Genomic DNA, 22,246 nt, shown 5'->3' on the forward strand with positions numbered 1-22,246 from the left:
TTAGTCCAGGTCTGGGAGGAAATCCCTCAGGAGACCATCCGCCACCTCATCAGGAGCGTGCCCAGGCGTTGTAGGGAGGTCATACAGGCACATGGAGGCCACACACACTACGGAGCCTCCTTTTGACTTGTTTTAAGGACATTACATCAAAGTTGGATCAGCCTGTAGTGTGGTTTTCCACTTTAATTTTGAGTGTGACTCCAAATCCAGACCTCCATGGGTTGATAAATTTGATTTCCATTGATAATTTTTGTGTGATTTTGTTGTCAGCACATTCAACTATGTAAAAAGTATTTAATAAGAATATTTAATTCATTCAGATCAGGATATGTTATTTTAGTGTTCCCTTTATTTTTTTGAGCAGTGTAGATATCAGGTGTGTGTGTGTATATATATCAGGTGTGTGTGTACCTGCACTTTGCCTAGCAGTTCTTCCTGAGAACGGAGGCTGGCCTGAACCCTCTGGCTGTAGCTGCCATATGATTGGTCCAGCTGGCTCATTGACAGTGCCTCCTCATTGATGGCCCCGTCCTGAGCCAGAGCCGTCAGGAAGCTGGAGGACATGTCAAAGGCCACGCCCTTAATCTCCACCTCCAACCCCTCCCTCTCCTTCTTCACTTCCTCTAGCTGGGCCAGCTGGGAACGCAACACACTCACCACCTAGAGAGAGAACACATACTGTTAGAAACACACACACACACACAGAGAGAGGGGATATACACACACACACACCTCACCTAGAGAGAGGGGATAAACACACACACACACACACCTAGAGAGAGGGGATATACACACACACACAGAGAGAGGGGATATATACACACACACACACACACACACCTCACCTAGAGAGAGGGGATATACACACACACACCTAGAGAGAGGGGATACACACACACACACACACAGAGGGGATATACACACACCTAGAGAGAGGGGATATACACACACCTAGAGAGAGGGGATATACACACACCTAGAGAGAGGGGATATACACACACACAGAGAGAGGGGATATACACACACACAGAGAGAGGGGATATACACACACACACACACACACACACACACACAGACAGAGAGCGGGGATATACACACACACAGGTAAAGGACAGAATACACACGGTTAGCATACACACATACTCTCTCACCTCGCTGCCCTGCAGTGTCTTCACAGGGTTGGCTGATGGTATGGCAGCGGTGAGTTCAGCCTCTGGTTTACAGAGCAGAGCGATCATCTCACAGTGTGTATTGTAACGCTCCCTGACCACCTGGTCCGCCTGCACTGCCTTGTCCAGCACGCTGCGGAAGTTACCCCCCTCTGGACCGGGGGAGGAGAGGGAGGGGTGACAGAACATTAACATCAGTGCTACACAACACCACACGTATCAGTATTTAACAATATGGGTATTTTTGGATGTGTGTGTACCTGCTCTGAGTGGTTTGTAGAGGTCTACAGGTGTGGCTACCTGCTCTGAGTGGTTTGTAGAGGTCTACATGTGTGTGTACCTGCTCTGAGTGGTTTGTAGAGGTCTACAGGTGTGTGTACCTGCTCTGAGTGGTTTGTAGAGGTCTACAGGTGTGTGTACCTGCTCTGAGTGGTTTGTAGAGGTCTACAGGTGTGTGTACCTGCTCTGAGTGGTTTGTAGAGGTCTACAGGTGTGTGTACCTGCTCTGAGTGGTTTGTAGAGGTCTACACCTGCTCTGAGTGGTTTGTAGAGGTCTACAGGGTGTGTACCTGCTCTGAGTGGTTTGTAGAGGTCTACAGGTGTGTGTACCTGCTCTGAGTGGTTTGTAGAGGTCTACAGGTGTGTGTACCTGCTCTGAGTGGTTTGTAGAGGTCTATGTACCTGCTCTGAGTGGTTTGTAGAGGTCTATAGGTGTGTGTACCTGCTCTGAGTGGTTTATAGAGGTCTACAGGTGTATGTACCTGCTCTAAGTGGTTTGTATAGGTCTACAGGTGTGACTACCTGCTCTGAGTGGTTTGTAGAGGTCTACAGGTATGACTACCTGCTCTGAGGTGTGACTACCTGCTCTAAGTGGTTTATTGAGGTCTACAGGTGTGACTACCTGCTCTGAGTGGTTTGTAGAGGTCTACAGGTGTGACTACCTGCTCTAAGTGGTTTGTAGAGGTCTACAGGTGTGACTACCTGCTCTGAGTGGTTTGTAGAGGTCTACAGGTGTGACTACCTGCTCTAAGTGGTTTGTAGAGGTCTACAGGTGTGACTACCTGCTCTAAGTGGTTTATAGAGGTCTACAGGTGTGACTACCTGCTCTGAGTGGTTTGTAGAGGTCTACAGGTGTGACTACCTGCTCTAAGTGGTTTGTAGAGGTCTTCAGGTGTGACTACCTGCTCTAAGTGGTTTATTGAGGTCTACAGGTGTGTGTACCTGTTCTGAGTGGTTTGTAGAGGTCTACAGGTGTGACTACCTGCTCTGAGTGGTTTGTAGAGGTCTACAGGTGTGTGCACCTGCTCTGAGTGGTTTGTAGAGGTCTACAGGTGTGTGCACCTGCTCTGAGTGGTTTGTAGAGGTCTACAGGTGTGTGTACCTGTTCTGAGTGGTTTGTAGAGGTCTACAGGTGTGTGTACCTGCTCTGAGTGGTTTGTAGAGGTCTACAGGTGTGTGTACCTGCTCTGAGTGGTTTGTAGAGGTCTCCAGAGGGAGTTCTGTTCCAGCGTTGGCTGAACTTGGATCTCAGCTCGCTGTCTGTCGACTCCTCATCACCCAGCATCTTCAGAGACTACAAAACACACACATTATACAACACACACACATCGTGGGTATATAAAGGCGCGTGTGCACTTCGTCCAGTATCTCTCTGTTTCGTGTCAGTAGTTCAGGGAGGTATGTATGTGTGTGTATGTGTGTGTGTGTGTGTGTGTGTGTGTGTGTTTACCTCCTCCAGTATCTCTCGGTTTCGTGTCAGTAGTTCAGGGAGGTATGTATGTGTGTATTTACAGTGTGTGTGTGTGTGTGTATTTACTGTGTGTGTGTGTGTATTTAGTGTGTGTGTGTGTGTATTTACAGTGTGTGTGTGTGTGTGTATTTACAGTGTGTGTGTGTATTTACCTCCTCCAGTATCTCTCGGTTTCGTGTCAGTAGTTCAGGCAGATCTCTGATCAGCTGCTCTATGCTCTGCAGCCCCCCCTGCTGGACGATGGCACGGGCCTTCTCAACAATGGATTGTGGGATAGAATCTCCAGACAGGTCCTCCAGAGCCGCAGGCAGGTTCAGAGATGCCAGGACACTGTTGTTAAATGATCAATACATTATCAATCTTTATAGATATTGTCATGCAGGGAGGGGCATCTTTGATGGGGTTGGGGGGCACAAAACAATCTGAACTCATGATGAGGGGCTTCAGTTGCTCGCAGGTCTGCGTCCCCCCCCACCGGGGACCCTAGCAGAGAAATAACGGGGCCAAATTGACATCGGAGAGAAACATTTCCAGTTTTAAAGCAAAGTTGCTGTAATTCTACAAATTTTGTCATGGGGCGGAGAGAAAGATTCTGCATTTTTATATCTAATTTCATGCAATTTTACTTATTTTGCCATAGGGTAGAGATAAATGTTTGCAGTTGTTAATATGATATCTGAGTGAGACTGACTAACAAAATTAATGTGTGTTGGGGGGGGGAGGGGGCAGCCGATAATTCAACCATGATAACAAGTTTAGATTAGAGCTGTGGGGGTCACAAAATTGTCAGCCATTGACCGTTAATTAACTGTCTGCCTCACGGTAATGGACCGTTAATTAACCGTCTGTCTCACGGTAATGGACCGTTAATTAACTGTCTGTCTCACGGTAATGGGCCGTTAATTAACTGTCTGTCTCACGGTAATGGACCGTTAATTAACTGTCGGTCTCACGGTAATGGACCGTTAATTAACTGTCTGACGGTAATGGACCGTTAATTAACTGTCTGCCTCACGGTAATGGACCGTTAATTAACTGTCTGTCACGGTAATCGTTAATTAACTGTCTGCCTCACGGTAATGGACCGTTAATTAACTGTCTGTCTCACGGTAATGGACCGTTAATTAACTGTCTGTCTCACGGTAATGGACCGTTAATTAACTGTCTGTCTCACGGTAATGGACCGTTAATTAACTGTCTGTCTCACGGTAATGGACCGTTAATTAACTGTCTGTCTCACGGTAATGGACCGTTAATTAACTGTAATCTGTCTCACGGTAATGGACCGTTAATTAACTGTCTGTCGGTAATGGACCGTTAATTAACCGTCTGTCTCACGGTAATGGACCGTTAATTAACCGTCTGTCTCACGGTAATGGACCGTTAATTAACTGTCTGTCTCACGGTAATGGACCGTTAATTAACTGTCTGTCTCACGGTAATGGACCGTTAATTAACCGTCTGTCTCACGGTAATGGACCGTTAATTAACCGCCTGTCTCACGGTAATGGACCGTTAATTAACCGCCTGTCTCACGGTAATGGACCGTTAATTAACTGCCTGTCTCACGGTAATGGACCGTTAATTAACTGCCTGTCTCACGGTAATGGACCGTTAATTAACCGTCTGTCTCACGGTAATGGACCGTTAATTAACCGTCTGTCTCACGGTAATGGACCGTTAATTAACTGTCTGTCTCACGGTAATGGACCGTTAATTAACGGTAATGTTAATTAACTGCGGTCTCACGGTAATGGACCGTTAATTAATTAATGGACCGTTAATTCTGCGGTCTCACGGTAATGGACCGTTAATTAACTGCCGGTCTCACGGTAATGGACCGTTAATTAACTGTCTGTCTCACGGTAATGGACCGTTAATTAACTGTCTGTCTCACGGTAATGGACCGTTAATTAACTGTCTGTCTCACGGTAATGGACCGTTAATTAACATAAACACATTGAGCATCAGTGTCTTCCACGTGTATAAATAAATCCAAGTAAAACAGCCTACACTTCCACAATAAATCCATTATTTATTTTAGACAGGTCTAAAGAAACATGATATGAAGAAAATGTAGTCTATTTCAGAAGAACAGAATACTCTGAGTTGTCCTTATGTTAGGCCCTGTCATAAGAGAGAAACTGCACAGCCACATTCCTAAATTGCCCCTTGTGTATTCTACTATTTTAACTGGCAACAGGAAGTTGAGACACCGACTGAGATAAACAACATGTCGTTGATCAGCGGGCACTTCAAAAAGGGGGGTTGTGGGCCGCCAGTTGACCATCCCTGATGTACTGTGTAATGAACTGTTGATACATTGAGGGGGGTTGTGGGCCGCCAGTTGACCATCCCTGATGTACTGTGTAATGAACTGTTGATACATTGAGGGGGGTTGTGGGCCGCCAGTTGACCATCCCTGATGTACTGTGTAATGAACTGTTGATACATTGAGGGGGGTTGTGGGCCGCCAGTTGACCATCCCTGATGTACTGTGTAATGAACTGTTGATACATTGAGGGGGTTGTGGGCCGCCAGTTGACCATCCCTGATGTACTGTGTAATGAACTGTTGATACATTGAGGGGGGTTGTGGGCCGCCAGTTGACCATCCCTGATGTACTGTGCTGTTTGAGTTGACAACAATCTAATGAACTGTTGATACATTGAGGGGGTTGTGGTAGCTTCTCTCAGTTGGTTCCCTGATGTCTGTGTAATGAACTGTTGATACACTTGACTCTGCTGGCCATGGGCACCATCTTCTCAAACAAGTTGACCATCCCATTTGATGATATTTACTGTGTAATGAACTGTTGATACATGAGTGAAACAGTGTGTGTGTGTATGTGTGTGGTGAAACAGTGTGTGTGTGTGTGAGTGACCATCCCTGATGTACTGTGTAGTGAACTGTTGATACATTGAAACAGGGGTGTGTGTGTGTATGTGTGTTGACCAGTGTGTGTGTGTGTGTGTATGTGTGTGAGTGAAACTGTGTGATACAGTGAGTGAAAGTGTGTGTGTGTGTATGTGCCAGTTGACCATCCCTGATGTACTGTGTAATGAACTGTTGATACATTGAGGGGAAACAGTGTGTGTGTGTGCCAGTTGACCATCCCTGATGTACTGTGTAATGAACTGTGTGATACATTGAGTGAAACAGTGGGTTGTGTGTGTGAGTTGACCATGTGTGTGTGTACTGTGCTGTTTGTGTTGACAACAAGTGAAATGAACTGTGTGATACATTGTAACAGTGTGTGTGTGTATTGTGTGTGACCCGTTGCAGAGGTTGGTAGTGTGTCAGTGAAACAGTTATGAGTATGTGTGTGTGTGTGTGTGTGTGTGTGTATGTGTCTGGCTGTGAAACAGTGTGTGAGTGTCTGTATGTGTGTGAAACAGTGTGTGTGTGTGTGTGTGTATGCCATGAGTGAAACAGTGTGTGTGTGTGTGTGTGTGTGTACACACACACACACATTTGTGTGTGTGTATCAGATGTTTACCCAAAAGTGAAAAGTGTGTGTGTGTGTGTGTGTGTGTGTGTGTGTGTGAGTGAGTGAAACAGTGTGTGTGTGTGTGTGTATGTGTAGTGAGTGTGTGTATATGAGTGAGTGAAACAGTGTGTGTGTGTATGTGTGTGAGTGAAACAGTGTGTGTGTGTGTGAGTGAAACAGTGTGTGTGTGTATATGAGTGAGTGAAACAGTGTGTGTGTGTGTGTATGTGTGTGAGTGAAACAGTGTGTGTGTGTGTGTGTGTATGTGTGTGAGTGAAACAGTGTGTGTGTGTGTGTGTATGTGTGTGAGTGAAACAGTGTGTGTGTGTATATGAGTGAGTGAAAGTGTGTGTGTGTGTATGTGTATATGAGTGAGTGAAACAGTGTGTGTGTGTTTTGTGTGTGAGTGAAACAGTGTGTGTGTGAGTGAGTGAAACAGTGTGTGTGTGTATATGAGTGAGTGAAACAGTGTGTGTGTGTATATGAGTGAGTGAAACAGTGTGTGTGTGTATGTGTGTGAGTGAAACAGTGTGTGTGTGTGTGTATGTGTGTGAGTGAAACAGTGTGTGTGTGTATATGAGTGAGTGAAAGTGTGTGTGTGTGTATATGAGTGAGTGAAAGTGTGTGTGTGTGTGTATGGTGTATATGAGTGAGTGAAACAGTGTGTGTGTGTATTGTGTGTGAGTGAAACAGTGTGTGTGTGTGTGTGTATGTGTGTGAGTGAAACAGTGTATGAGTATGTGTGTGAGTGAAACAGTGTGTGTGTGTGTGTGTGTGTGTGTGTGTATGTGTGTGAGTGAAACAGTGTGTGAGTGTGTGTGTATGTGTGTGAAACAGTGTGTGTGTGTGTGTGTGTGTGTGTGTATGTGTGTGAGTGTGTGTGTGTGTGTGTGTGTGTGTGTGTGTGTGTGTGTGTGAAACAGTGTGTGTGTGTGAAACAGTGTGTGTGTGTGTGTGTGTGTGTGTGTGAGTGAAACAGTGTGTGTGTGTGTGTGTGTGTGTGTATGTGTGTGTGAGTGAAACAGTGTGTGAGTGCTGTTCCCCTCACCAGTGAACTTGGCGCTGAGTGGAGGTGTGATGGCGGTAGCCTTGACCAACGCTGCCTTGCCGATGTGTTCCAGATCTTTGACCTCGGGGACGCGGTCGTGGTAGATGAAGTCGTTGTCCTTCTTGGCGGCCGTCAGAGCGCGGCTGATCTTATCGCTCAAATCCTTCACACTGACGTACTCGTCATAGCGAGACGCTACAGTCTTCACCAGCTCTGTAGCGTGCTGAGGGAACGAGACAAAAGAAGAGCGGGAGAAGACTAAGGAGGAAGACTTTGGTTGAGTGTTTATTTGGTCACTGGAAAATCTAAATTATCAGGTGGAGTTAAAAACTCTGTAGGAACCACTGGGTTAGGTGTGTGTGTGTGTGTGGTTTGCTGTGTGTGTGTGTGTGTACCTGTAGGCGAGCGATCTCCTCTCCAAAGCGTTTCTTCTGCTTGGCGAGGAGAGACTGGTGCAGTTCAGCGTTGGCCTGCATGATGCAGTGTTTAGCTGCCAACACCGGCAGCACCTCCTGGAAATAGAAATACTGTCGAGAACAACCACGGAGCAAACCACACACACACACACACACAGGGAGCAAACCACACACACACACACACACACAGGGAGCAAACCACACACACACACAGGGAGCAAACCACACACACACAGGGAGCAAACCACACACACACACACACACACACACACGGAGCAAACCACACACACAGGGAGCAAAACACACACACACACACACACGGAGCAAACCACACACACACACACACACAGGGAGCAAACCACACACACACACACACGGAGCAAACACACACACACACGGAGCAAACCACACACACACACACACACACACGGAGCAAACCACACACACACACACACGGAGCAAACCAAACACACACACACACACACACACGGAGCAAACCACACACACACACACACGGAGCAAACAACACACACACACGGAGCAAACAACACACACACACACACACACACGGAGCAAACCACACACACACACACGGAGCAAACCACACACACACACACACACACACGGAGCAAAACACACACACACACACACGGAGCAAACCACACACACACACACACACACACACACACGGAGCAAACCACACACACACACACACACACACGGAGCAAACCACACACACACACACACACACGGAGCAAACCACACACACACACACGGATGCAAACCACACACACACGGAGCAAACCACACACACACACACGGAGCAAACCACACACACACACACGGAGCAAACCACACACACACAAACACACAAACCACACACACACACGGAGCAAACCACACACACACACACACACACACACACACACGGAGCAAACCACACACACACACACACGGAGCAAACCACACACACACACACACACACACGGAGCAAACCACACACACACACAGAGAGAGAGCAAACCACACAGACACGGGGCAAACCACACAACAGCACAAAGATCGGCAAGAGCAAATCACGAATGAGTATGCACATCACGACAACCAATCACGAACAGACAGGCAATCAGAAACATACACACACCACCACGAGGGATGCAGAGAGAGGAGGATAACGGGAGAAAGAACAGGACAGGCCGTGAGTGTTTAACATTTCTGAAACATTCACCCAACCTACATCACAGAGAACGTGTGTGTGTGTGTGTGTGTGTGTGTGTGTGTTTTGGCAGTGAGACAGGTTTAATACACACTTAATTTCAGAAGGCCATTATTTGGTAGTGAGACCAATCAGAATGGAAGTAGGACGGCGAAAGGACCAATAAGAATACAGCCCAGTTAGTGAATAACAAATCAGAACGGAGACTGTGTGGTAATCAACTAATCAGAACAGAGATAGTGACATGAGAGAAAGGGGAAAGTCCCTCTCATCCTTCCCCGTCTAGTGAGTAGTTCCCTCTCTCTCTCACACACACACAAACACAATCCCAAAAGTGTACACACACACACACACACACCTTGGGCAGGTTCTCTTTGTACTGGCACTGCTTGAAGGCGTCACCGTAGAAATCTGCAGTCTGATTCGCCAGTTTAGCGATGATGGCGTCCTTCATCTTATCTGCATGGCGAATGATACCATGGTTACTCGATTCATGTACACGCATGTAAAGCGTGTAAAGCGTGTGAACGTACCTGACGTAGCCTTGAGGAAGAAGACCTCCTGTGCCTGGGCCAGCATGATGAGACTGAGGGTTCCTACAGTCTCAGGAGAGATGTCCATAGTAGGTTCTCTGTTCAGAGCTGACAGCACTGTGTCCTTAATGTGACCAAATGCTCCACTCGCCAACTGGGGGGGGAGGGGGTGAGACACACAGAGAAAGAGACACAGAGAGAGAGAGACAGAAACAGAAAGAGACAGAGAGAGAGAGACAGAGAGCGCGACACAGAGAGAGAGACACAGAAAGAGAGACAGAGAGAGAGACACAGAGAGAGAGACACAGAGAGAGAGACAGAAACAGAAAGTCAGAGAGAGAGAGAGAGACACAGAAAGAGAGACAGAGAGAGAGACACAGAGAGAGAGACAGAAACAGAAAGTCAGAGAGAGAGAGAGAGAGCGACACAGAGAGAGAGACACAGAGAGAGAGACAGACACAGAAAGAGAGAGACAGAGTGTATCAGTTATATTATTTCTAAGTAGCATTACTATGATAAAAATGTGTAATTGGCTATAGTGTCGTTGGTAGTACTGAAGTAATACCTGGTAGTATTTGGCTGTATTGTAGTATACAGAAGTACAGTTGAAGTTTACATACACCTTAGCCACGTACATTTGAACTCAGTTTTTCACAATTCTTGACATTTAATCAGAGTAAAAATGCCCCGTCTTGGGTCAGTTAGGATCACCACTTTATTTTAAGAATGAGAAATGTCAGAATAATAGTAGAGAAAATGATTTATTTCAGCTTTTATTTATTTCATCACATTCCCAGTGGGTCAAAAGTTTACATACACTCAATTAGTATTTGGTAGCGTTGCCTTTAAATTGTTTAACTTGGGTCAAACATTTCAGGTAGCCTTCCACAAGCTTCCCACAATAAGTGGGTGAATTTTGGTCCATTTCTCCTGACAGAGCTGGTGTAACTGAGTCAGGTTTGTAGGCCTCCTTGCTCGTACAGGCTTTTTCAGTTGTGCCCACAAATGTTCTATAGGATTGAGGTCAGGGCTTTGTGATGGTCACTCCAATACCTTGACTTGGTCCTTAAGCCATTTGCATATTTGTCCTACCTCATGATGCCATCTATTTTGTGAAGTGCACCAGTCCCTCCTGCAGCAAAGCACCCCCACAACATGATGCTGCCACCCCCGTGCTTCATGGTTGGGATGGTGTTCTTCGGCCTGCAAGCCTCCCCCTTTTTCCTCCAAACATAACGATGGTCATTATGGCCAAACAGTTCTATTTTTGTTTCATCAGACCAGAGGACATTTATCCAAAAAGTACGATCTTTGTCCCCATGTGTAGTTGCAAACCGTAGTCTGGCTTTTTTATGGCGGTTTTGGAGCAGTGGCTTCTTCCTTGCTGTGGGGCCTTTTAGGTTACGTCGATATAGGACTCGTTTTACTGTGGATATAGATACTTTTGTACATGTTTCCTCCATCATCTTCACAAGGTCCATTGCTGCTCTGGGATTGATTTGCACTTTTCACACTAAAGTACGTTCATCTCTAGGAGACAGAACGCATCTCTTTCCTGAGAGGTATGACAGCTGCGTGGTCCCATGGTGTATATACTTGCGTACTACTGTTTGTACAGTTGAACGTGGTACCTTCAGGTGTTTGGAAATTGCTCCCAAGGATGAACCAGACTTGTGGAGGTCTACAATTTCTATTCTGAGGTCTTGGCTGATTTCGCTTGATTTTCCCATGATGTCAAGCAAAGAGGCACTGAGTTTGAAGGTAGGCCTTGAAATACATCCACAGGTACACCTCCAATTGACTCAAATGATGTCAATTAGCCTATCAGAAGCTTCTAAAGCCATGACATCATTTTCTGGAATTTTCCAAGCTGTTTAAAGGCACAGTCAACTTAGTGTATGTAAACCTCTGACCCACTGGAATTGTGACACAGTGAAATAATTTGTCTGTAAACAATTGTTGGAAAAATGACTCTCGTGTCATGCACAAAGTAGATCTCCTAACCGACCTGCCAAAACTATAGTTCAATAACAAGAAATGTGTGGAGTGGTTGAAAAATGAGTTTCAATGACTCCAACCTAAGTGTATGTAAACTTCCCACTTCAACTGTACCTAGTAGCATTTGGCTGTATTGTAGTATTGCTATAGACGTACCTGGTAGTATTTGGCTATATTGTAGTATTGCTATAGAAATACCTAGTAGTATTTGACTATATTGTGGTATTGCTATAGACTTACCTGGTAGCATTTGGCTATATTGTAGTATTGCTATAGACGTACCTGGTAGCATTTGGCTATATTGTAGTATTGCTATAGACGTACCTGGTAGTATTTGGCTATATTGTAGTATTGCTATAGAAATACCTAGTAGTATTTGACTATATTGTGGTATTGCTATAGACGTACCTGGTAGTATTTGGCTATATTGTAGTATTGCTATAGACGTACCTGATAGTATTTGGCTGTATTGTAGTATAACTATACATGTACCTGGTAGTATTTGGCTGTATTGTAGTATTGCTATAGTAGTACCTGGTAGTATTTGGCTATATTGTAGTATTGCTATAGATGTACCTGGTAGTATATTGCTATAGATGTACCTGGTAGTATTTGGCTGTATTGTAGTATTGCTATAGTAGTACCTGGTAGTATTTGGCTGTATTGTAGTATTGCTATAGTAGTACCTGGTAGTATTTGGCTGTATTGTAGTATTGCTATAGTAGTACCTGGTAGTATTTGGCTGTATTGTAGTATTACTATAGTAGTACCTGGTAGTATTTGGCTGTATTGTAGTATTACTATAGTAGTACCTGGTATATTTGGCTGTATTTAGTATTACTATAGTAGTACCTGGTAGTATTTGGCTGTATTGTAGTATTACTATAGTAGTACCTGGTAGTATTTGGCTGTATTGTAGTATTACTATAGTAGTACCTGGTAGTATTTGGCTGTATTGTAGTATTACTATAGTAGTACCTGGTAGTATTTGGCTGTATAGTATTACTATAGTAGTACCCTGGTAGTATTTAGTAGTATTGTAGTATTGCTATAGTATAGTACCTGGTAGTATTTGGCTGTATTGTAGTATTACTATAGTAGTACCTGGTAGTATTTGGCTGTATTGTAGTATTACTATAGTAGTACCTGGTAGTATTTGGCTGTATTGTAGTATTGTAGTAGTATTTGGCTGTATTGTAGTATTACTATAGTAGTACCTGGTAGTATTTGGCTGTATTGTAGTATTACTATAGTAGTACCTGGTAGTATTTGGCTGTATTGTAGTATTACTATAGTAGTACCTGGTAGTATTTGGCTGTATTGTAGTATTACTATAGTAGTACCTGGTAGTATTTGGCTGTATTGTAGTATTACTATAGTAGTACCTGGTAGTATTTGGCTGTATTGTAGTATTACTATAGTAGTACCTGGTAGTATTTGGCTGTATTGTAGTATTACTATAGTAGTACCTGGTAGTATTTGGCTGTATTGTAGTATTACTATAGTAGTACCTGGTAGTATTACTATAGTAGTACCTGTAGTATTTGGCTGTATTGTAGTATTACTATAGTAGTACCTGGTAGTATTTGGCTGTATTGTAGTATTACTATAGTAGTACCTGGTAGTATTTGGCTGTATTGTAGTATTACTATAGTAGTACCTGGTAGTATTTGGCTGTATTGTAGTATTACTATAGTAGTACCTGGTAGTATTTGGCTGCGGCCTTCAGTCCTTCGTCGCTGTCCAGGTTCTGTTCTGAAGCGATCTGACTCGCCAACGCTGCTCCGTTGAACAACACACACGTCTTCTCATATCCCAGACTGGCGAGGGCTAATACACACACACATATACACACATATACACACACACACACACACACACACACACACACACACACACACATATATACACACACACACATATACACACATACATACACACACATACACACACATATACACACACATATACACACACATATACACACATACATACACACACACACACACACACACACACACACACACATACACACACACACATATACACACACACATACACACACACACACACACACACACACACATATACACACACACACATATATACACACACACACACACACACACACACACACACACACACACACACACACATACACACACAGTCAAAAGAGTGTACAAAGCTGTCATCAAGTCAAAGGGTGGCTACTTTGAAGAATCTAAAATATATTTTGATTTGTTTAACACTTTTTGGTTACTACATGATTCCATGTGTGTTATTTCATAGTTTTGATGTCTTCACTATTATTCTACAATGTAGAAAATAGTTAAAACAAATTAAGAAAAACTCCTGAGTATGAGTAGGTGTGTCCAAACTTTTGACAGGTGCTGTACTTTAACACATTACACACACACACACACACACACACACACACACACACACACACACACACACACACACACACACACACACACCTGTTCGTCTGAGCTCAAGATGCCAGAAAGGCTTCAGGCTGACATAACTCACAACACTCACAGAATAAAGTTACCTTGTGGTTTCTATCAATGTTCCCATTCATTTTTTCCCATCACTGAGCTAATTTCAGGTCTGCTGAGCGCAAACTTGAACGTTCTGAAAATTCTGTGCAACTTCCAGCGCGCGTTTACTATGAACACTGAGGCTGTACCCGCTTTAAGTTAGTTTTAAGTGGTCAAGTAGGCTACTGTGGCTATTTGATCATAATGTCGGCCTACCAGAGCGGCCCACCAGAGCTGCCTACCAGAGCGGCCTACCATCAAAAACAATGGAGAAAATCCATCCCATGACATTTTAGCTGTTCTATCATTCAGCCTACAGTAGCAGCCAATGTGTGAGACTTTAAAAACAAAACATGCAGGGCTTGACATGAACCTGTTGATCCACTTGTCCTTCAGACAAGGAGGAGAATGAAAATGTTGTGTTGTTTGATGCAAGAAACCACTTAACAAAACAAAACAATGAATTATTATTCCCATTATTACAGAGAATCAGGCTAATTATTTTACCCTCTGCCTATTGGCTACTTAGCTTATTCAAGCCTGTCTCAAAACACAACACTGTCCCTTTAAGACCTTTACCTGACTCGCTTTTCAAAGATGTCTAGAAATGTACATGTTTTTGTTGGAAGTAAATCACTCCCCTATTGTTGACTACTAATGATCTATAACTGGGCTAATAACTCACTAACTAGTAATCACTCCCCTATTGTTGACTACTAATGATCTATAACTGGGCTAATAACTCACTAACTAGTAAAGGATATGAACACAATGTGCACATGATTACATGCAGCTCTCGCTTTTATCTACCCACAACCACAGCTGGAAACACAGTCCAGTTCAGAGTCAAATGGCACAGTACCATATACGCAACTCTGATTGGTTATGCCGCACCGGTCTGTGTAGAGTAGATCTCTGATTGGTCATGCCGCACCGATGTAGATCTCTGATTGGCCATGCCGCACCGAGGTAGATCTCTGATTGGTCATGCCGCACCGAGGTAGATCTCTGATTGGTCATGCCGCACCGGTCTGTGTAGAGTAGATCTCTGATTGGTCATGCCGCACCGAGGTAGATCTCTGATTGGTCATGCCGCACCGAGGTAGATCTCTGATTGGTCATGCCGCACCGAGGTAGATCTCTGATTGGTCATGCCGCACCGAGGTAGATCTCCGATTGGTTATGCCGCACCGAGGTAGATCTCCGATTGGTTATGCCGCACCGAGGTAGAGTAGAGCTCTGAGTCGTGAGCAATAGAATCCTACAGCGATGTGTTCTGCCTACAACAAAATCTCTTGATAGTTTGTTTTGGTATGTTGCATTGAAAGTGGTTAATATTTGCGTTGATTCGATCACAATTCCCACAGTAAAGGGAAACGGTGATAGTGTTAACTAATGGGGGAAAAAAACTCTAGAAAGTTGAGTGAAGTTCAATCTCGTGCTTCTCTCCTTGTGCTGATATTTTCCCCGAGGAGCTGCACAGCAACTTAGAGGGAACATTGGTCACTGTATGCGTGTGTGTGTGTGTGAGGGGTGAGAGACAGAGCTGGGCTGTCGTGTGCAACACACAGACTATATACAGGAAATAAATCAGTTACGTTAAAAAAAAGACAAGGAGAAAAACACCCATCATGCAATAGGACTTCCTCATACATCTGCTAGAACTAACCATGCCCAGAGGCCTGAATGTGTCTGTGGCCTACCTAGTTTGACTGAGCCCCCGAACAGTGAGCCTTTATCAAAGGCATCTTTCCATGTGAAGGTTAGACACAGCTGCAGGAAGACAGAGAGATTAGATATATAAGTTTAAACATTATTTAAAAACAATTTAAATATAGTATATAGAAATGTTCTGGGACTAAAGTAGATGAAGAATCAATATATTTTTAGATTGAGTATTTATTGAGTCATTATGCTAGTGTATTATGTATGTTCATAATAGTGTGTTATATGTGAAAGTGTGTTTGTATTATAAATTGTATTTTAATGTTAAGGACTCTTGGAAGATTAGTCCAAATGGGGACTAAAAGAGATCCTAATCAAATCAAATCAGCAACATGATCACCTGTTATTATTGACTAGTGGTTCATGTGTGACGTCATTCTCTGCAGACAGACACTGTAGTGTAGTTTTCTATTGTACCGTTGTTGTTGTTGTTGTGCACCCCACCACCACCCTTCAGCATTGAGTGGATGGAAGGTTGTAATCTACCTGGTTTTCAGAGAAGGGGAACTTGGGCTCCACAGCACACAGCTGGTCATAGTACCTACAGGAGAAGCAGGAGAACACACTTTTAATGTTTGGACCAATCAGAAAAGAGAGAAGTGTGTGTACTGTGTTATTGACTAATGACAGTGTGTTGGGGAAGCTGCTTTGGCTCAGAGACACATGACAGTGAGTCAGAGAGTGGGGCGACTGTCACTCTTCAGATAAACACCGGTGTGGTAATATTCTTCAGTTATCTGCTACCGTGATCTGGAACATTCTATTCTAAGGATTGACATCAGAGTGAAAGACACAGAGTTGTGACTGGAGAAATCCCTATGTACTACAGTTGGTGTTATACTGGTACTGCAGCTGACTCAGGTCAGGAATAACCCCGTGAAAAGAGGACAGAGAGTTGTGACTGGAGAAACCCCTATGTACTACAGTTGGTGTTATACTGGTACTGCAGCGGACTCAGGTCAAAAGAGGACAGAGAGTTGTGACTGGAGAAATCCCCATGTACTACAGTTGGTGTTATACTGGTACTGCAGCTGACTCAGGTCAGGAATAACCCCGTGAAAAGAGGACAGAGAGGAAGGAAGGAGAGATGGGAGAGGAAGGAGTGGAACTAGCAGAAGTGCCGTCTGAGAATGAGAAAGGAGGAAAACAGAGGTGGGGAGAGGAGAGCGGGGAGGAAAAGAGGAGCGCTGAAGAGTTTTAGGCACAAACAATGATTACCACGGTTACACTAAAGTTGTCATGCTAAGCGACCAAACTACGTACATGTACACAGGGTTTGTATTTTCTGATCAAGTTCCACTGGTTCCATTACACCGGGAGTTGGAATAAAAGTGCCAATTGAGTACTCTCAAGTATGTGATGAAAAATGAATTAAGATTTATATTTCTAGTTTGGAGTTTCGTCCCAGCCAGGACTGCTAGCGACTAGTTGGCTGTCTGCAGGGCTGTGAAAGGGATACGGAATACAAGGCCCGTTGCCATAGCTACCTGGCACATGGGTCATTAGCTAAGAGCCAAGGAGGCTCCAATGCTAACAATCCCCTCATAGGTGCCTACGAGCAGTGTAGAGCGCAACCAGAATGCTAATATAGGCTAGCGATAGCATGGCCCTACACCACCCTGTAGCTAGCACGCCTATGCTAACATTAATTACGTTCCTCCAGCAAACACTCCTTAGCCCTTACATCCACCCTCCTACCTCACACAGCAGAAACAGAGAGAGAGGCAGAGAGAGAAGTGCTAAGACAAAGAGAATGGACAAAAAGAGAGAGTTGCTGACTGACACTACAAGAAAACGGGACACAAAAGTATGAGGGAATGGATACACTCCCCTGGTAACAGTGTTTGGCTTCCTTGTCCTTCAACATGAAAGATATAGTCTAGTGTTGGCACTTGGCTGTGGGACTGGCTACTAGACAATACCAGTTAGCCTAAGAACTGCAGCTATAACAGTAGGTACAGTAGTGTAGAGAAAGCAGAGCTGCTAGGGCTCTATTGTAACTATTGTTATAAATCATGGTTAGCAGATGTTAATGCAAGTGTAGCGAAATGCTTGTGCTTCTAGTTCTGACAAATCAGTAATAACCAACGAGTAATCTAATTAACAATTTCACAACAACTACCTTACACACACACAAGTGTAAAGGAATGAAGAATATGTACATAAAGATATATGAATGAGTGATGGTACAGAACAGCATTGGCAAGATGCAGTAGATGGTTTCGAGTACAGTATATACATGAGATGAGATTATATAATGCTCTGTGGACAATACCAGGGTAAACTACGAGTCATTTGACTCCACACAGGGGAGCAAAGTATAAAGTTGTCAACTAATCATCAAGTCCTCAAATTAAGTGTGCTTGTCAATGGCTACAACCCTAGATGTACATATTAGCTCAATTACCTTGCCTGACCTGTACCCCCCCCCCCGCACATTGACTCAGTACCCCCCCCGTATATAGCCTTTCTTACAACTGTATTGTTGGTTAAGGGCTTGTCAGTAAGCGGTTAACGGTAAGGTTGTATTCAGCGCATGTGACAAATCAAATTTGAAGCCGTGTAATGTTAGGGGTACAGGAGGAACTGGGTTGAGAAACACTGGTCTTAAACCATGCTGACGTCACTAGTACTTTATAGAATAGATCACTGGGTAGAAAACCAGAGAGGATAGAAAGTCAGAGGTAACGTCACAGGGGACCGGAGAACAGAGTCTGTAATGTCACAGGGGACCGGGGAACAGAGTCCGTAACGTCACAGGGGACCGGAGAACAGAGTCCGTAACGTCACAGGGGACCGGGGAACAGAGTCCGTAACGTCACAGGGGACCGGAGAACAGAGTCCGTAACGTCACAGGGGACCGGAGAACAGAGTCCGTAACGTCACAGGGGACCGGAGAACAGAGTCCGTAACGTCACAGGGGACCGGAGAACAGAGTCCGTAACGTCACAGGGGACCGGGGAACAGAGTCCGTAACGTCACAGGGGACCGGAGAACAGCGTCCGTAACGTCACAGGGGACCGGAGAACAGAGTCCGTAACGTCACAGGGGACCAGAGAACAGAGTCCGTAACGTCACAGGGGACCGGGGAACAGAGTCCGTAACGTCACAGGGGACCGGAGAACAGAGTCCGTAACGTCACAGGGGACCGGAGAACAGAGTCCGTAACGTCACAGGGGACCGGAGAACAGAGTCCGTAACGTCACAGGGGACCGGAGAACAGAGTCCGTAACGTCACAGGGGACTAGAGTCAAAGACAGGACCGCTATTTGGTTAACAAACCTCCTTTGCTGTTTCCTCCATAGAGCGCTATGCAAAACATCCCTAACACATCATAGTGTGGGTTGGGGTATTCTTTTTAAAGATGAGATCGGTATTATTCAGCTAAACCAGAGTAGAGGCAAGGGACTATATTATATCTACATACACATACACAAGGGACTATATTATATCTACATACACATACACAAGGGACTATATTATATCTACATACATATACACAAGGGACTATATTATATCTACATACATATACACAAGGGACTATATTATATCTACATACACAAGGGACTATATTATATCTACATACATATACACAAGGGACTATATTATATCTACATACATATACACAAGGGACTATATTATATCTACATACATATACACAAGGGACTATATTATATCTACATACACATACACAAGGGACTATATTATATCTACATACATACAAGGGACTATATTATATGTACATACATTACACAAGGGGGGACTATATTATATCTACATACACATTACATAAGATACACAAGGGACTATATTATTCATACATATACACAAGGGAAACATTATATCTACATACACAAGGGACTATATTATATCTACATACACAAGGGACTACATACACAAGGGACTATATTATATCTACATACATATACACAAGGGACTATATTATATCTACATACATATACACAAGGGACTATATTATATACATACACAAGGGACTATATTATATACATATACACAAGGGACTATATTATATCTACATACACAGGGACATATATTATATACATCATATACACAAGGGACTATATTATATCTACATACACATACTATATTATATCTACATACACAACACAAGGGACTATATTATATCTACATACACAAGGGACTATATTATATCTACATATATACACAAGGGACTATATTATATCTACATACACATACACAAGGGACTATATTATATCTACACAAGGGACTATATTATATCACATACACAAGGGACTATATTATATCTACATACATATACACAAGGGACTATATTATATCTACATACATATACACAAGGGACTATATTATATCTACATACACAAGGGACTATATTATATCTACATACACAAGGGACTATATTATATCTACATACATATACACAAGGGACTATATTATATCTACATACATATACACAAGGGACTATATTATATCTACATACATATACACAAGGGACTATATTATATCTACATACACATACACAAGGGACTATATTATATCTACATACATATACACAAGGGACTATATTATATCTACATACATATACACAAGGGACTATATTATATCTACATACATATACACAAGGGACTATATTATATCTACATACATATACACAAGGGACTATATTATATCTACATACATATACACACACACACAGATAACGCAGATCAATACAGCACACACAGATAACGCAGATCAATACAGCACACACAATGTATATTCTGAATGGTAATATCCCTCCACCTAAAACTTGTTTCAGATAAGTATCTTTCAAGAAGCTATAGTGGCATAGGAGGTAGCCCTCCTGAAACCATCCACACATAACTCTCCTGAAACTAACATTACTTCGTGTTGCAGTAACGTAACAATACACACTAGCTAGAATTGGAAACATGAAGATGTTGTTATTGGTCTTCATGGGGGTGGGGGGTATAATTTGTGGAACTTTCCAACAGGAATCTGTTCCAAAAACTTCGTAAATAACAAGGTTGCCAACAAACAACGTTGTATAGCGGCAGAATAAGATACCGGACAGGGAGTGGGCTACTTCATTACATTTTGTGAGTTGATGCCTATTCGGCAGCTAGTTTACTCGGTGAATTGATCGTGCTACTTTGTATAAGTTGTTTGTTGGCGTCCTTGTTATTTATGAAGTTTTTGGAACAGATTCCTGTTGGAAAGTTCCACTAATTATTCCCACCCTTCCTGGGTCTCATGACTTTGCAGAATTTGACAATGACACCTTGAAATATGATATTGCGGCTGGTCAAACGGACAAGGATGCCAGCTGGGAAATGAATTAATTGCAACTGTTAATCCTAACGACGTCTCCTCGACTTGGCTAACAGGAAAGTTAGCTAAGCAACATTGCGAACTACGTTACTTAAGCTAATTGACAGCAAGTTCATTTCACACGGGGAACTCGTTGAGGAATTAAGACATCAAATTGACATCGATTAACAATTTATGACAAGTTAACGCATTGACAAACACATGACTCAAAAGGGGAAAAACCGCATCCGAGAATTTCAGGGTGCGGCAATCCAGTTAGTTAGCATCAAGCCTAGCCATTTCTACACAGGTTAAGCAGCTTGCTGGAGTTAGCAGACTAGCGAACCTAAACTAGCTACTCGAGTCTGGCAGTCTTTCTAACCTCAGGAGGATTTCCAGTGAGCTTTCGTGTTTGTCGAGCGGCCTCCCCAGAGCACTCTTGCGCAGCTTGTTCAACTCCTCCACGGATCGGATGTAGTCCGCTTGCTCCTCAGCTGCTGGGTATGTCGCCGTGACGAATTTCGAAAGTGGTTTAACTAGATCTACTTCAGACGACTTCTTTAACGGGACAGAAATAAAAGTCGCCATTTTCGGACCACGAAAATGAACAGCAACAAAAAAATCTGTGTTAACTAGCCAGCTAGCTAGCTATCAATTGAACAATAACAACAAGCGGCGACTCACTTCCTGGATATTGCTGTGAAACAGGTGACGTTGACGCACAGAAAGTTGCGCAGACGCATTAAGGGAAAGATGGGAGAAAGGTTTCTCATGATTTCTCTGACTCAGATAGGCAGCACCAGTGGTGGAAAAAATACCCAATTGTTATACTTGAGTGTAAGTAAAGATGCCTTAATAAAAAATGACTCAAGTGAAAGTTACCCAGTAAAATACTACTTGAGCAAAAGTGTAAAAGGATTTGATTTTAAATATACTTAAGTATCAAATGTAAATATAATTGCTAAAATAGACATAAGTATCAAAAGTGAAATTGAATAATTGAAAATTCCTTACATTAAGTAAACCAGATGGCATAATTTTCTTGTTTTAC

General features: G+C 43.3%; 1 protein-coding gene across 1 annotated transcript in view; it reads right to left on the reverse strand.

Moving 5' to 3' along the window:
- Positions 1 to 21,916, reverse strand: part of LOC115121320 (programmed cell death 6-interacting protein-like) — a 40,034-nt gene extending 18,118 nt beyond the window's left edge. Inside the window, 14 exon segments of the mRNA XM_065020195.1 lie at positions 412 to 660; positions 1,152 to 1,321; positions 2,631 to 2,742; positions 3,072 to 3,249; positions 5,587 to 5,668; positions 5,671 to 5,694; positions 7,458 to 7,680; positions 7,853 to 7,969; positions 9,448 to 9,548; positions 9,623 to 9,776; positions 13,323 to 13,450; positions 15,864 to 15,933; positions 16,372 to 16,426; positions 21,578 to 21,916. Coding sequence (XP_064876267.1) covers positions 412 to 660; positions 1,152 to 1,321; positions 2,631 to 2,742; positions 3,072 to 3,249; positions 5,587 to 5,668; positions 5,671 to 5,694; positions 7,458 to 7,680; positions 7,853 to 7,969; positions 9,448 to 9,548; positions 9,623 to 9,776; positions 13,323 to 13,450; positions 15,864 to 15,933; positions 16,372 to 16,426; positions 21,578 to 21,783 — 1,869 coding nt within the window. The 5' untranslated portion in view covers positions 21,784 to 21,916.
- Positions 21,917 to 22,246: the final 330 nt, after the last annotated feature.

Source organism: Oncorhynchus nerka, linkage group LG7, assembly GCF_034236695.1.
Source record: "Oncorhynchus nerka isolate Pitt River linkage group LG7, Oner_Uvic_2.0, whole genome shotgun sequence".
Classification (NCBI taxonomy): domain Eukaryota; kingdom Metazoa; phylum Chordata; class Actinopteri; order Salmoniformes; family Salmonidae; genus Oncorhynchus; species Oncorhynchus nerka.